This window comes from Sinohyriopsis cumingii, chromosome 18, assembly GCF_028554795.1.
Source record: "Sinohyriopsis cumingii isolate HCF-2022 chromosome 18, ASM2855479v2, whole genome shotgun sequence".
Lineage (NCBI taxonomy): Eukaryota > Metazoa > Mollusca > Bivalvia > Unionida > Unionidae > Sinohyriopsis > Sinohyriopsis cumingii.
In genome coordinates, this window is record NC_142978.1 from 34,775,285 (window position 1) to 34,792,831 (window position 17,547).

General features: G+C 36.3%; 1 protein-coding gene across 2 annotated transcripts in view; it reads left to right on the top strand.

Annotated features, from left to right (window-relative positions):
- The window catches only part of LOC149776371 (UPF0415 protein C7orf25-like), a 117,984-nt gene that overhangs the window by 96,417 nt on the left and 4,020 nt on the right, over positions 1-17,547 (top strand). For both annotated transcript variants that reach the window (XM_089940744.1, XM_089940745.1), the window contains exons 4-6: positions 8,704-9,474; positions 10,858-11,042; positions 11,554-11,634. In XM_089940744.1, the coding sequence (XP_089796870.1) occupies positions 8,704-9,474; positions 10,858-11,042; positions 11,554-11,634 (1,037 nt within the window). The remainder of the gene's footprint in view (positions 1-8,703; positions 9,475-10,857; positions 11,043-11,553; positions 11,635-17,547) is intronic.

Here is a 17,547-nt window from a genome sequence, read left to right on the forward strand (position 1 = left end):
ATTACATAAAACTGCACAAGGTGATAACATAAAAGTTAGAGTTTAGAGTAAATATTCACTGCTTTCAGGAACTCTATAATACAAGTAATATTTATTGTATCAAAAAGTTCCTTCATGTCATGCACATTGTAATACTGATCGCGCTGACAGCTGCGCGATATAAGGCTCACTTTGCCTCTTGTTTGCAAATTTAACACGTTTTCTGTAAGTAGAATAGTCTGGGCACAGATACGTATAAATGTGGTACAGATAATCATATGCATTTGAAACAGAGTCATAAACATTATCATAAATGCCGAAATCGCTCCCGAAGAAATATCGTAGTATTTTATCAACAGTGCATGTATTGGGGACTGTCCTTATCTAATAAGACTTGCTTCGTATACGTGTTGTGTGATTCGATAAGAGGCTTAATCAGTGATGAACCTTCGCCTAATTCTAAAATGTGTTTATTTGGTTAGTGAAAAAAAAGTTTATATAGATATAATGATATATGACGCATTCTTTAACACTTATGGTCAGTGACAACTGTTTTCTCATAAACTGTCGTCAACTAGCACATTGTTGTTCTCACTTTAATATGAATGTCGAGAATTAATATAATCTTTGAAACGACCTTACGTTTTCACTGTAGAACACAGTAACATTCCTCTGCTTCTTGTGTGTTCTTTCTTACACTGAAAAATTTCTGCGTTTTATTTGATCCAAGTTTTGATTTCTAGTCCAAGATTTATTACTGGAAATCGGTTGCAATCAGTTCTTTGCAATGCTTAGACTATATATATATATATTTTACAAGCTGAGATCCAATGAATACGTTCAACAGCTGTTTTTTTTTAAAATACGTTATTGATAACGGAAAGAAAAAAATGTCCTTGCTGCCAAGTGATATTACCTTTCTGCAAATCATTATTACTTAGCTTCCCAGTAGCATCAACTTTCAGCAATTCGCTGTTTCTTGGTTGCCCAGTACTATCATCTTTCAGCAAATCATTGTTCATTGGCTGCCCACAACAATCACTTTTCAGCAACTTTTTGTTCCGTGGCTGCCCAGTAGTACTACCCTTCAGAAAATTGTTGTTCCATGGCTGTCCAATACTATCACCTTTCAGCAAAGCATTATTCCTTGACTGCCCAATACTATCACCTTACTATTCATCTTTCAGCAAAGCATTGTTCCTTGGCTGCCCAATACTATCAACGTTCTGCAAAGCACTATTTCTTTGCTGCTCAGTACTATCACCTTTCTGCAAAGCATTGTTCCTTGGTTGCCCCATACTGTCACCTTTCAGCAAAGCATTGTTTCAGTAATTGTTTTGAAACAGATTACAGCGGCAAAAGAGTTTGCCTCTATGTATAAATGTCACGTGTGTGTGTGTGTGTGTGTGTGTGTGTGTGTGTGAGGGTAACACATTTTTTAAGAAAGGCGCGAAACAGGATCTAAAGCTTTATATCACTCAGCTATGTCAATTCAGTGCATTGCTCGCTTGTATATTGGATACTTTCTTCTTTGCAACATATTTCAAGGAGACGAACTAAACATATTTCCCCAGTATTTTTTGTTAATATGGCAGCAAGTTCTTCTCTGTCTGATATATTTTTGGCAAAGATTATGTGTAAGCATTGTAAGCATTGGTGCCAAATAAAAGAATGCCGTAATTCTATTTACCGTACTATGGTAACAATGCCGGGCCTCTGTATGGAGTGACGCTTGATAGTGATTAATTCCGAAATCAATATCCATATATTCTATCAGCTTTCTGGCATTGTGTTGTGTTCTTTACTTAACAGTGCCAACTATACATATGGGAATTTGCTCAGATTAATTCGTTTAACCGAGAAAACCTCCAGTATATGTAAAAACTGTTCTGAATGACATTTCTAGATTTGTCTTTCCATAATAAAAAGCACTTTGTAGTACATATTGAAGTCTGTTTGCATACTTTCCTTTTAGTAATAGCACATTTTAAAAACGTTCTGATTCTACCGATAACTTATCTCAGAGAAATGAAATATGAATTTTAAAAAAACACAAATTAGGCATAGGAGTTTTGCTGTCAGTAACGTACTCATCAGAACTGTACGTCGGAATAATGTTTTTTTATTTAAAAAAGGTGATTTGACAGTCGTCTTAAGAGTACACGAGTACTCTTACAACGAATGTCACATCGCTTTTTTGAGGGGTATGGGGATAAGAAAAGGACATTATATATCATAGAACCGACTGTGTACAACAAGTATAGTATAGCACGGTAATGAGAGAAGTAATAGTTGCCAGTTGACATAAAAGTCACATGATTTAAAGTGACAATGGGCAAATCTCCATACTCTGTCCACCTACCATTTGTTGTAAGTAAATTGTTGTTTATACTTTGATAGCCCCTCTTAATACTCAGCGTTTTGGGGTTTATTATGCAATCAGGCCAAGAGCTCGAAAGGGATATATTTATGCCGCCACGCATACCAATTTATTTTCTTATCCGCAAACTGTTGCTTGATGCTTGTGATGTTACTCTCAGAAAACACGTTATTTAGTTCATCTGATTGAAGGCCTTGAGAACATTTATTTTATGGCCCTCATCCGCCGTCTAGCAGTTGATTCTTTTAGCTGTTTCTCCTAAACTACTTGGAGGAGGGTAAATGACACACGGAACTAATTGTATGGAAAAATGGGAACCAGCCTGGAAATGGGTGAACATAAAACAGAGTATATATGGGTTTGGGTTGCCAGGATTGGTTGACAATGTGAATTATATGGTAGGAAAACGAAACTGTAAAAATAGAGACATCGTTTTCTTGATTGAATTTCAGTTCTTAGACTGTCTTGAGCTTGGAACACTCATTGAAATTAGCACCTGACTCTTTGGTGCGGAATTGAACGCACATGTTTCAGACACATATAAGTCCAGAAAAAGCCGAGGCGCGGATACTTTTTTCTGCACAGACGCTGACCATCCAGGTTTCATCTATATTGATAACTATAGGTTTGATCATGAGGACTCAGAAAATTAAAGTTACTGAATTTTTAATATCATGGTGTTTGCATAGATTTACTATGGGAACTGAATTAGTATCTTGAGTCTTATAGAAACATGGCATCATGCATCAGCCTGAGGCTTTGTAGTATCTGAGAGAAAATAGTGCACCTCAAACACCCAAAATATTCACTATGGCGCCGTGTCTTGGAATAATCGCTACTTTTGAACGGATGGTCATATTGTCATGGAGTTTTCACTCAAGCTCTTCACGACATATGGATCGTCTTAAATGAAGATGGTTTCGATTTGATTTGGCGGCCATCTTGAAATCCTGTTATTACTAATTTTCCTGTTCTAACTGATATGGATTTTGTGAAATTGTTCTTGTGATATGCAGATGGCAGCATTAAATGAAGATGACTCTGATCAAACACACACCAATGCTACTATGGCGGTCAAGTTCAAGCTCTTTTGATCGATACACCTCCTGAAGCAATAGGAAATTAAAATTAAATATATTCGAAAGTTTATTTCTCCCCAAAATTGTTATAATTTTAGCTGACTACTGTATTGACGCAGCATTGTTCTTATATATATATATATATATATATATATATATATATATATATATATATATATATATATATATATATATATATATATATATATATATATATATATAAGCGAATCTATCAGAAATAAGTAGGTACAGAATGAGACCAGTTGATACATTTAAACTCTTTTCATCGAAAACGAGATCTATGTAGAGTGAACTTTTGATGATAAATTTGTTCTTGTTAATATCAAGGAATGACGGCCCGGATCTCAAGAAAACTCAAACATTTGAAGAAATATTTTTCTTCAAATCTTTGTTTATAGATCATAATAGATACATGCTAAATTTAATTTGGGCTGTAAATCATCGATACACCTTGCATAAAGATCTGCAAGGCAAGTGACATGCAACGATTTGGTTTGGTCATGAAATTTCGCCTATCTTTTGATTGTTTTTATTTTTGTGGTGGGGGGCGAGCGAGCGGGATGGGTGAGGGTTGATGCGTTTTCGTCGAAATTGTTATTATTGGGACCCCGCACAAAAATTTGGCGAAACGTTATAGTAATAATGGCATTGTCAGTCAGTCCATCCAGCTGTCGGCCCCCATGTCCTTTCTGGAAGATAATTTCATTGCGAATAACTGGAAAGTAACTAAAGCGTGTGAGACCGCTCCGGTGGTCTATTAGAGCGCCCGCCTCGGATGCGGGAGGTTGTGGGTTAGATCCCTGGTCGAGTCATACCAAAGACTTACAAAAATGGTACAAACAGTTGCCTCGCTTGGCGCTCAGCATTAAGAGGTTGTATCAAAAAAGGTAATGCAGAATGTGCCAAGAGCAACTGGTATGTGTCAGCCCAAGAAACAATTGCTTTACTTCATTCAGAAACAAATTTAAACAACCACAACGTAAAACGCCTACTACGCGAGTGTACAGGATTTGTTTACAAATCAAAAGTGCTGGCGTCTGCGTCCATTATTTGTTTACAGTAGAAAGTAGTTCCTTTATGCACGTGAATGCAATATGAATGTGTGCAGTATCGTAAAATACTGAACGATTCTGACAATGTAAAGTTAACGGAGAAAATAATGAGCATATAATAATTATGGTGCCTGACTTCCTTCCATGGGACATTGGTTTCGCGGCATTACTTTACTAAACTACTCGATTTCAACAGAATTATGCTTGCACCTTTATCATAAAAAACCTTGAGCACGTGTTTTATTTCGTTTTACGGCATAATTAGACAATTAATGATGTTATATTCTTGCATTCCACGGTAACATTTACTGGAATTATTGCCCTTGATTACTCTTCTCCTATTGTTTAGACTTTCGCAGCATAACACTGCCAATAATTATTGGTTTTAAACAAAATTTGGTCTGCAAGAATTCGCGAGTTAATTTTAGAATGTTCATTTGTAAGAGTTACGGTGCCAGCTTGTCCGTTCCTGTACTCAAGTCCGTACTCAGGTCAATGGCGAAAATGTAAATTTTAGATAGAGATTGCAAACTTATCATATTTGTTCTGTGTTTAGCAGCAAGATCACAAATATAAACTTGTATGTTCTCAGAGAATGTTTGCAAACTGACTATAGTACATACAACAAATAAAACTAAACATTGCTTTTTGGAATTGTCTTTGGTACAGCTATTGCATATGTGTATTAGTTTAACTTTTTTACTAAAGCATGACTGCAGTTGACTTCGTAGAATGAATGATACCTCATGTTTTGTTAGAAACATTAATTACTGCTTCACAAGTTTTAACAATGAAACACGGCCGGCATCTTCAAACTCTTATTCTCGCCGCTTCTCCTGAACGAATGGTCATATCAACATGGTGATTTCACGAAAAGACTTCTCATGGTGCCTGTTTGGCCCTAAATGAAATTGGTGCTGATCTGAAGTTCAATTTGGCAGATGCAAGGGCCATATTTAAAAGCTTGTTATCGCAATTTCTCGTGAAGAGAATCTCATACTGAGGTGGGGTTTTCACTAGAATACTTTAAAGATGTTCATTTGGTCTTGAATGAAAATGGTGCTGGTCGGAAAACCAGTATGGCTTCCACACAGCGACCATCTATAAATTATTGTCATAGCTAGTCCTCTTGAATGAAAATGGTGCAAATCTGATGCCCAGTATGGACGCCACAACATCCTTTCAGAAAATCTTGTTAGAATGACCTATCTCAATCGGACGGTCATATCGGCATGGGGTTCTCAAGAAAATGCTTCTTATTATGTCTGGTTGGTTTTGAATGAAAATGGTGCCGATCTCAGGTGTAATTTGGCTGCTACATTGACCAGCTTGAATATCATGCTATCTCTATTTCTCCCGAATGCGTCATCAAATCATCATAGGGTATCCACTAAAAGATTTCTTATTATGTTTACTTTGCTCTGAAATAAAATGTTGCCGATCTGACATCCGGATTGTGACCATCTAGAAAATCTTGTTTTCGCTGTTACTTTTAAATGGAAAGTCATTTATTTATGCGGTTTTCACCAGGAGGGTTCTTATGGTGTCTGATTGGTCCGAGATGAAAATGACTAACTCTCAAGATGGCCACCTTAGTGATTATCTTGAAAATATTGTTATCTCTACTCCATCTAAATGGTTGGCTATATTAACATGTGGTTTTCACCAGTACTTTTCTTATGATAGCTATTTGATCCTGAAGTAAAACGGTGCAAATCGTTCATCCAGTATGGGTCCTACGACAACTATCCTGAAAATCTTGTCACTCATCCTCCGAATGGATGATCGTTATTGTACGGGGTTTTCACCAAAAGACATCTAATGATGTATGTTTTACCTTCATGCGAATGGTATCAGTGTGACATCCAGTATGTCCACCACAGCAGTTACTTTCAAAATCTTGATATCGCTGAAGAATATTACGCAGTAGTCTCAACACTGTGAAGTTAAAATCAGTAAATTTCTGGAAATTCTGTTCGCTCATTTGTGTCCTTTCGATGAACCCTTATTATTATCAGATAGTTCGTACAAGGTCTATTCAATGTTTGCGGTTTAATATTTCTGATATGTCAGCAGTTTAACGTATCAATTTCTTTGAACATATTTGTCCAGATAAAGCCCATACAATTCTAGATCTGCATTATTCTTATTGATTTGCTACTACCGTGGGAGCATTTTTTTGTCCTGCCTTTTGGAATATTTATTCTGTTACTGTCAACAATTCGGCCGCAGTATTTCCAGCCTGTAGCCCATCGGGCATTAGGATAAACGGTCTACTCTAACATAAACGCCCAGTAATTGTTACTTATGTCGGAACATGCCCAATTTACCCTACGTAGAATTCACTGAATGCCAGATTAGTTTTATAAATCTACGACATGATTACATTGCACTCCAACGCCAGGACAGGCATGGTTTAAATGTCAACCTATAGGAATTAAATAAACTCAGCTTTATTATAAAAAGAATATCTGCAGATGGTGGTGTCCTAACCAACAGACAGTTGCCATTGCACAGCATTCTTCCATATCAAATAATGCATATTATGCTGACTCAACAAATCTGAATTTGGCATGACTGTTATACCTCTCAACATCTTTACAGTTTGGATTTAGTAAAAGTTTCTATGCATCCAATAATCATTCATTCACACGAATTCCTATTAGCTCCAGTGCTGTTTTTTTTTCTTCTGCCGTATCTAATAATTCAGCTGTTGTGAATGTCCATATTGAAATAAACACACTTTTCAATAAAACCTTGTGAAGAATGTTATCGAAAATTCAAGTATATGACGCATCAGCTGCTGATGCTGACCTGAACCAAGTGATCTGTCTGAAATCACACAGGAGATTCAGTGTTGAAAAATTATGTCCTTGTAGAATGTTATATTGATATGGAAGAACAGTTTCTCTTTCAGTTATAATTTATAAAAACAAAGAATTAAAAATCTACTTTTAAATACCACTGGTTATCGGATCGTGCATAATCTTCAACTCGCGTCTGGGACTACTTTTTCATGCACAATCATTGAAAGATGCAATTTCTAAGCCGTAATTAAAGAATTTCCGTAAATTATCTGTTATGTCTATACTCTTTTCGCTAAATATAAATTGTGTGATAAACTAAATCTCAGTGGGTAATGATTTCATATTAAATTTACGTAACTTGTTACTAGCTTACAGCTGTTTCTCGCCAAGGCGTTCAGAATCTTTATGTTATCGAACTCCTGTTATAAATGCAATACTAAATCGTATCCAGTTTAGATTTTGCTTCTCTCCGTTTTTGTTCTATGCATTAGTACAAAGTAATAATTATCACACGACTACTATGTTATGTATGTCAATATACACACATCAGTATATATATATATATATATATATATATATATATATATATATATATATATATATATATATATATATATATATATATATACACACACACACACACACACACGCTCACACGTGATTTAACAAATCATAACCTCACAAATGACGTCATAACATAATGCAAAAGATAGGCGTAACGACCAGGGCATCCAAATGTATGGCATTCATTTCACTATTCTGCGATTTGATCAAATAACATCAATATTTTCCGTCATGCGATAAATGCAATCTTTAATTTGTGCTCATTTGAAATGAAATATTGGAAACCCGTCAAAAAATTATTTGCTTGCTAAGGCTTGCAGGAGATAGAAACTTTTCGACTCTTTTCGTAAATTTAATTTGAAATGAACAGATGTAAGATCCTTTATTTATCAATAGTCCGTTTAATCTGTATAGAATTTGTTTAATGTATTTTTTTAATTAAATTTCCGTTAGAAATTGAATCAACTGATGGTTTGCAATTCCTATCTACCTAAGCAATCGATTAGTCTGTACTAAAACTTGCACGGTTGTTGCAGGGAGCTGCCTGGCAATGTATAATTATAGTCCCATATTGTGAAATGCGAGAAAGTAAGTTTTAAGTATTGTATGGTGGCTTAAAAGCAACCCATACCAATCTTTGTTTTAAGAACGAGCGCATGACCGAACGCTAATGCTTGGTAATTGGGCGATAGTTGCTGAAGTACCTAGCTCACGTCCGGTACTTGATTGGAATACATTCTAGGTCACTAATATTATGATTATATAAGCATCATCTCAAATTCTATATATGTATCCTTATAAATATATTTCTCATTGTGTAGGCCAAGGCCAATTTGGTGAACGTGATCTTCTTTTTCAAGCTCAAGATTTTGTCGATTGTTCATCCGAACACCCAGTGAATTTTACTATCCCGAGGGTTGTTTTTTCCTTTTATAATGGCATCACGATACCAATGGCAAAAGCATTGGAAAGTATTGGTGTGACAGTTCTAGGGCAACAGGTACCGGTGGCCCCAGATATAGAGGAGAAGCTACTGGAATTGTCTTTGGGAGATACTGAAGATTCGGAAGATAATGATTCAGAGTTCAGTGATAGAGATGCGCATGTAACATCATCACTTTCTATACCCCACCATTGCATAGACACAATGGAGTACATACCTTTCTCCAGTTCCAACGATAATATTGAACAACAAAGTGGACAAATAACTAAGGATTTATGCACACAACAAAGTACTTCAGAAGAATTGGAGTCAGGCACTGACTCAAATCATATGCACGGTGAGAGAAGTCGTCCGAATCAAAATCAGTGCATGGAGGGGGTAACCTCTGTGGACCAATTCGTCAAGAAAGAATTGTTGACGTGTGAGCACATTGACTACGAGCACATGCTTTGTAGCATATTTAGCGATAGAGATAGTGACATTGACAGCATCAAAAATGTTAATCTTGACATCACTGCGCTAATAACACTGGTGTCAGCCATGACACATGGGCGATGTAATTTCATTTTTCCAGAAAAGATTCTTTCACAGCAAGCGGCCGAAGAAAGACAAAGACCTGCATTGCCTTCCTTGAAGAAATTTCTTAAAGGTAAATTAACGATTTTTAGCTCACCTGGTCATAACCTTTTTGATAGGACATTGTGTCCGTCGAGCATCATTTATCGTGTACCGTATATGGTATATCATGCATTGTACACTGTCTCTCGTCCTTGATACTGCGAGCATACATCGATATTTACTGTTTCAAAGTTCTCAAATCGCACGGCCTATTTAGAGTTAATGTCAGAAGCCAGCCCTCTTAAGTTTATACAAATTACGTAAGCTTCTATCAAGTATGGTCGAAATTTCGAAACGTTAAGCTTAGAAACAACCTTTTTTATTTTAAAGAAAGCATCATGACATTAAACTCTTTCATATTGTTGGTGCAAATGATACTGATTCACAATGAAATGTGATCACCATTCTTAAAAAATAGGAAGACTTAAAGACACTTTTCGAAAACGTACTAACATAATTATCCGAAATTTAATAGAGGCCACGATGTTTTAAGAACCATCCAAATGTGTGCAGATATTGCCAATCTAGCAACACATATTGGTTTGGTTATTTTGGTGATTAATGGCACAGGAATATAAGTAACTTTACTGACGAGACAATTGTAGTAAAAAGGATTTATCATAGAACACACCGATTTAGCCAGCACTACTAGTTATCCGATGATAGGATTGGCTCATTTAGGTTACGAGTCCGGCATGTAAGCCAGAGAGTCACCGCCACTCGCCTTAACAAATGGAACCATCTTTACTAAAAGGAGAATACTTTCCCTCTCTCTCTCTCTCTCTCTCTCTCTCTCTCTCTCTCTCTCTCTCTCTCTCTCTCTTTCCACCGCTTCTTACAATTTGTGAAACGGAAATACATCACAATTACAAAGATATATTCTTGGCGTTAAGATCATACTTATTTACTCAGATACTGCCGTTTTGACCTCAAATATTCCGCCACTGCTAAAATTCAATAATTTTTGCAGAGATCATCGTGACTTCAGGTACTTTGTAAGTTTGCAGAAACGGTACCGATCCACCAAGAAATATAGTCGCATGTACTGAAATGCATATACTTTTATTTGATCTTAATATGTTTGCTTTCTGAAAGCATATATTGACATTTTATCATAGATGCTCAGGATTCATAGCTACCAGTGTGTATGATTCAGATAACAAATTCTCATTATTTAAATTCCTTAACAGGAAGGAATTGAAAACGATTAGATTTTGTCATTTTTGAAACGAAGAATACATACATACGTACGTAGTACGTACGTACGTACCTAACTACCTACCTACACACGCACGCACGTACCTACCTACCTACCTACCTGCCTACGTACGTACCTACCTACGTGCATACATGTATATGTAATGTTATATTATATTATATTATATTATATTATATTATATTATATTATATTCAGGAAAAAAACAGTTTGCCTGCCAAACAGCTGTTGATAGTTTTCATGAAATATTAGATATGCTTGGCGGTAAGAGCGAAGTAGAGAGAGCCAAGGAATTGTTAGAAAAGGTGACAGTTGTGAATGACAATCCTTCACAACAGGCTATGAACTTACCAGAAACCAGCAAGATAAAGAAGCGCTCGAAGGTAAACTATTGACTTGATAAGAATATCTTTTCTACATAAATAGTAATAGTTGCTTACTCGAGCACGTAGAAGCACATTGTCAAGTAGTGCTTTTGTATATAACACGCGGACAGACATAGGTTAAATTTTAATGTTTACAGAACAGTCTGCTGCTTATAGATGAATGTATGCTGCCTTGAATATAATTATCTTTGGTAAAATATTAAAGGAAAACATGACTGGTACATAATGCTCTTTGCATTTGATGTACAAATCACATATTACATTTAGTACTAAATTTAAATATTGAAAACTAGTTCAGTCATTACGGTAATTGAACTACGTACTCGAAATAGATGTCTCAGATAATATAAAGTTTATTCACGCTGTTATTCTAAGAAGTAATTATATAGCTTTTCTTTCTGCCTTCGTGGAGAGGAACTGCTCAAGTTCTAGAATACAAACCACACAATTTATTTTCTTTCGAAGTAAGCAATGTGTATGATGAATATTTCATTTGGAAATGTTACAGATAATCTTCGGAACTGGTGATACACTCAAAGCTGTGACAGTTACTGCTAACTCCGGATTTGTCAGAGCAGCAGAACATCAAGTAAGTACATTTTTAGAAGAATTCATTTTTTTTTGTCATTTACGATTTGCTCCTTTTTAACATTTTCAAAAATACCCAAAGCGTTATACTATCAGTTTTAGATAATAATAGTACAAAGTCTGGGAAAGAACATACATGGGGACAAGAACAATTCAAGCTTGCAGATCAATGAGACTGAGACCAAATGGCACAGGTGTTTGTACTGCAATGCTTTGTACTATGTCGATAACGAGTTCTTCATTTTTTTTTCTCTCATTAAAATACATGATCTTGGGAGGGTCCTGGTATTGTTCTGTTTTATATTTCCTTATATGCTGAATCGACTTTCTTATTGAAATGTCAGTGTTAAAACGGTTATCCCCGTTTATGTCAATCACGTGGGGCTAAATCTACAACACACACAGTAAAGAGTAGTATTGAGAGTCAGTTGAAATTCAAAGATAGCTGATTAGTTCATTATAAACGATCGACCATTGATTTTCAGTGGATATATATATATATATATATATATATATATATATATATATATATATATATATATATATATATATATATATAATTGTTTTGGTCAGTGTCATTTTCAAATACTTACTAATTTTTTAAATTACTTATATTCGTAAATTTGAAACGTTTATTAATACATATTTTGTTGTATACCATTTTGTGAGGTCTTTGGTTACACTATCAACGGAAGGCTATATTTTTTAAATTGATAGGTACGTAATTTTTCCTGGCAGATTTCGTTCTAAAAATTTCGGACAGTTACAGAAAGTTTATATATTAGTATTGGAAATCATAGTCGTTTGACGATTTTGGTAATTGGACCGATATTTTGTTTAATCGGAGTACTTCTAGTACCGAGGTATCATTTTTGTCCGCTGTTTGCTGAAATATATATCAGAAGAAAGATCTAAACGGTGATACTATGACCCGTCATCGTTGCTATGATATTGATAGACGCCTTAACAACGGTGATACTATGACCCGTCATCGTTGCTATGATATTGATAGACGCCTTAACAACGGATGTACAGCTTATATGCTGTTACAGTTGTCCCATTCACCATTATACCAGCAAAGTTAGCTTTTCAGGGGCATTGGCTATAAACAAGAACAAAAATATTTTCAACTGATTGTGTTTATTTTCACCAAGGGCTATATGCTATATTCTGAAACGTGAGAAAATCGCATTAATCTTGCTCCGAGATACTTCAGAATGTGCCAGTCTAGCAAAAGAGGAATCGAACTAAAATGCTAAACGGATGTACTCTGCTTTCAAATTATAATTATGTCCATTTATAGAATTTATGAATGGAATATGCCTTTGTAATAGATTATGACACATTTCGGGAAAATGTAAATGATCCATCTTAGCTACACGTGAGGTTTAAAACATACGCTTAGAATATGCAACACTTGTCACTTTGATTCCTGAACAAGAGAACTTGCAGGAGACTACTGCCTTAAGGATATCCTGACATATTAGCAAATGATTGTCAATTTCAGCACGATGTCAATAATTCAATTTATATTTTGTGCAAGCCTCGTGCAGTGAGAGGAATGATAAAATAGCGGTGTTTTTTCCTGAAAAATGCAGGCAAATTACTTCTGACAATTTCTTAACTTATTTGTGTACTTTTACATTAGATTAATTTGTTGTGTGAGGAGGTGTGGTTGCAAGATTTGCTCAGCTTTAGTGGCAATATGCATTTTTAGATAATGTATTAAAAGGGATCATTTAGCTGTCATGTTACTTGAAGATACTATCTTGCCGGCGTCGATTGTAAAATGATGTATGATAGATATACTGGTCTACAGTGTTTTAGAAGTCGTCTTCGTCATAGATCAAATGTGCTATTTATTATGGAGTTTGATGTGCTGAATTCAAATATGACAATTAAAACAACTGATTGGCTACTGTTTCCAAGATATTTAAGTTTTTAAATGTTTACGTTTATGTATATTGTGTAGATAGCAGAGGTTTAATCATAACTTGTAAACCTAGGTCTTGGGGCCCCGAATGGCCGAGTGGTGTAAAGCGCTCTCCGTTACGGATCACTGCCATCTTACCTCTGTCTGCATGGGTTCGAGTCTCGGATTCGGCTAATGTGGGTATGTAAGAAAGCTTGCCAGTAGCTTCTCGTCGGTCGGTGATTCTTTCCGGGATTTTCCCGGGTTCTTCCTCCACCATTAATACTGGCCGCCATGTATAGCCTATCTTGTGCTGAAAAATGGCGTTAAACCCTACAACAGCAACAACAACAATAAACCTAGGTCTTTTCATGTGTTTATGGTTACGTTACATCATAATATTTCATTTATTTTTTTTATTAAAAAAAGCAGCAAAAGGGTTATATAAATAATATTTATTACGAAACTAAAGCCAAAAACTGTTATGTATATATTAGTACATAGTTAAGTCCTTATTCAGTGTCTACTCGGCGCTTTTTGGCTTGTCTCTTGTATTCATTAAATGGAGCATCCTTTGTCACTGTTCAGCAATAGTCTGCTAGCATTGTTGGCTCTATTTGCCCTTATACCGTTTCTCCATTGTTGAAATTTCCTGATGAAATCGCTCGCTGTGCTCGTCGCTCACTGCTACTCAGTTCGGTGGGAACAAATCTAGATCTGAGTGCAAAAAATGTATTTTTAGTGACATGTTTCAACTAAGGCTTTTGTAAGCCTTGAGGAGGTTTTTCACCAACTCCCTGTAGTTGTCTGCCTTGTTGTTTCGGAGAATATTTGTTCATACTTACTGGAAGGCTTTCAATGACGTATTTTCCTTGCCACGTAGTGCGCGGTCAAATGCATTATCTCGGAGAAGTTCACGAATCTGAGGACCAACAAAGACACCTTCCTTTATCTTAGCTTCACTTAACCTTGGACATTTTCCAGTGAGGTACCTGAGAGCTGCTTGTGTTTTGTCCATGGCCTTGACAAAGTTCTTCATCAGACCCAGCTTGATGTGCATGGGTGGTATCAAAATCTTCCTTGATTCAACAAGTGGTGAATGCTGAACGCGTTTCCTCCCAGGCTCCAATGACTGTCAGAGAGGCTAATCTCTCTGGATGAAGTGGAAATCACTCGCACGACAATCACATTCGCAGAGAAAACAGTAGTACTTTGTGTATCCAGTCTGCAGTCAAAAGTTGCTTCATGTTTTCATACGTTTCCTTCATATGGACTGCATGACCAGCTTGAATTAATGGCAAAACATTGCCATTATGCAGCAAAAGAGATTTAAGACCCGTCTTCGATGAATCAATGAACAGTCTCCACTCATCTGGATCATGATCAATGTTGAGGGCTGCCATCACAACATCGATGTTTTTGCGGCTACAAGATCTCGTTCCATGAAGAAGAATGGGACAAGATCCTTTTGACAGTCACGAAACATGGAAACCCTAACATCACCTGCCACGATATTCTATTGCTGTAATCTGAAGCCCAACAGCTCTGCTTTACTCTTGGACAGTTCCAAATCCCTGACATTCAGTTCACCTTTTGTTATTAGCTGTAGTTCAGAGGAGGAGAATGGAAGAAAATATGGATCATTTGACATTGATGGTCCGGAATCAGAAGTTTCATCCTCTTTCTCTCCCATGTCTGACTCAAGTGAGAATGATTGTGGTGCATTAGGAACCGGCAGTCCTTCTCTTTGCGGTACTGAATGTATAGTTGGCGGAATGTTTGGATAATGCACAGTCCACATTTTGTTCTTTGACTCACCTTTCCTAACTGGAGGCACCATGCAGAAGAAACAATTGCTGATATGATTTTTTGGGTCTCTCTAAACCATTGGCACTGCAAAAGACATAGTTTCCATTTTCTGTTCAACCACTGGCTACGTTTATTATCACAAGTATTGCAGCATATATGTCAGGCCCACTTCTTGTCCTGATCTCCAATTTCGCATCCAAAATAAAGGTGATAGGCTTTCTTAACCATAGTGGTTAGACTGCGCTTTTGTAATGCAAAGGTCACTTCACTACAAACATAGCAGAAGTTATCTGCATTGTTCACACAAGTCCAAGGCATCTCTGCTCACTTTGGCTCAAAGAAATGTGTCCCATTGCAAAATCAAACACTGACAAACAAGAGATCACGACACTTTAGTTTTCTAGAGCTGATATAGGGCAATTTGTTCAGCAGAGTGATTTAAGCTTAGTTATAATTACACCATCCATGACTTCTGGGAGTAACATGATGCAATTCATATCATATATGACGCAATACCAGCTTCTGATTGCATCATTAATTGTTTTGCCTAAAAAGCAAGTACCGTCCAAGCCCAGGCATAGATTTATTCATCGATCCAGTCAAAGATGTATTATAATCATTTCTGGTTCAAATTGAGACCCTTCCCTTTATCACTCACGTATCCTCCGCCATTTCGAACTTACGGTTCGTATATACTGACCCAGTATTATATCTATGAAACGAGAGCCAATCAACAATTTAAACATCTTTTTCCAATGAACCGACTTATCTCAGGTAAGATATCTGCCCGATATTTGTTTCACTACTACTGTAAGTCAGTGAAAGCTAACAAGTATGCAAATGTGAAAATACTAAGTACACATAATGAAAACTCTCTCTTAAAATTTAAATAATTCTTCTTAATAATAATTCTATGCTCGTAAAGATGATATTTATTCCTATTTCGTATCCTTGACTCTGATCCCCCTTTGTCAGGTACCCCATACGGAATTATTACTTAGAGAAGGACGGACAACTAAAAGATTAAATAGCTCCGAGCTACCAGTCAGCAAGGCTGACGCTCTAGGTGAATACAATATATCAATAATAAGGTGAAAGGTAAAACAATTTAATAAACTAGATCACGGTATTCAAAAATTACTGGGCAATTCAACAATGCAATTACTTCCAATCAATACAAGACCTATTCAAATTGCCAGTTATTTCATCACGAGAAATTAAAGGTGAAAGTGATTCCTTCCCGTGTCGGTTCTATGTTCTTCATCTGTAACTTCCGCCTTGTATCTCATTCGGTATTTCCGGTATCCTTGTTTCCTTTTCCCAGCTCTCTTCGTCGGTACTTCTGGTACCTTTGTTTCCGTTCTCCCGGCCCTTCTTGTCGGTACTTCCGGAACCCTTTGTTCTTTTTGAAGTAACCGCTAATTTGACCGTAACGCAGTCGCTAAGTCAAGAACAGGTAGATTCATTGTTTCAGAATCGGTCTAAAGTCGTAATATTATATAACACGTATTGACATTACCCAAAGTGCTTGAAATACGAATTCTATCAGAAAATATTTGTAAACATGCGGCAGGAATTCTTAGCAAATTTTCTCACATGATGTGATACAAGTTGTAATCTAGTAATGAATTTTAGTTCGTATCGGTTACTACAGATATTCTTCAGTTTTCTGGATGATTTCACGGTGCCAGTACCTGCATGTCAAGCCCATGATTGAAGAATTAATGCAAATCGTGTGGTCTGATGAGTATGTCGTTGAATAAATTGTTTTAGTTTCGTCGTGATTAGTAGTCTTAAATATCGTCAAATTCCATCAAGGGGTTTTGAAAATATAAACCAATGAAAAACGTAACCAAAACCTTAGCACAAAGGTTTCGCATCGTGAATTGTCTTGGATTTACAATCATTAATTAAAACGTATGAACAAACCCATTTAGGGTTTTAGAAAATATAAACGTATGAAAAGCTACCTCAAAGCAAAACCTTACCTCAGATTTTCTGTGACTGCGGCCTTGTCCTCAAAGACAATAAATCAAATCTGTGTAGCCATACAACTCTTCATTCTAAGTATGACAAGAACACATACCATATATGTGTGTGTGTATCTATCTGTGTGTATGCTGCACGATTTTTTTTAAATCAGGGGTGGGAGGAAATGCCTATGAGAGCAGACATATCTTACGTTGTAGTGTT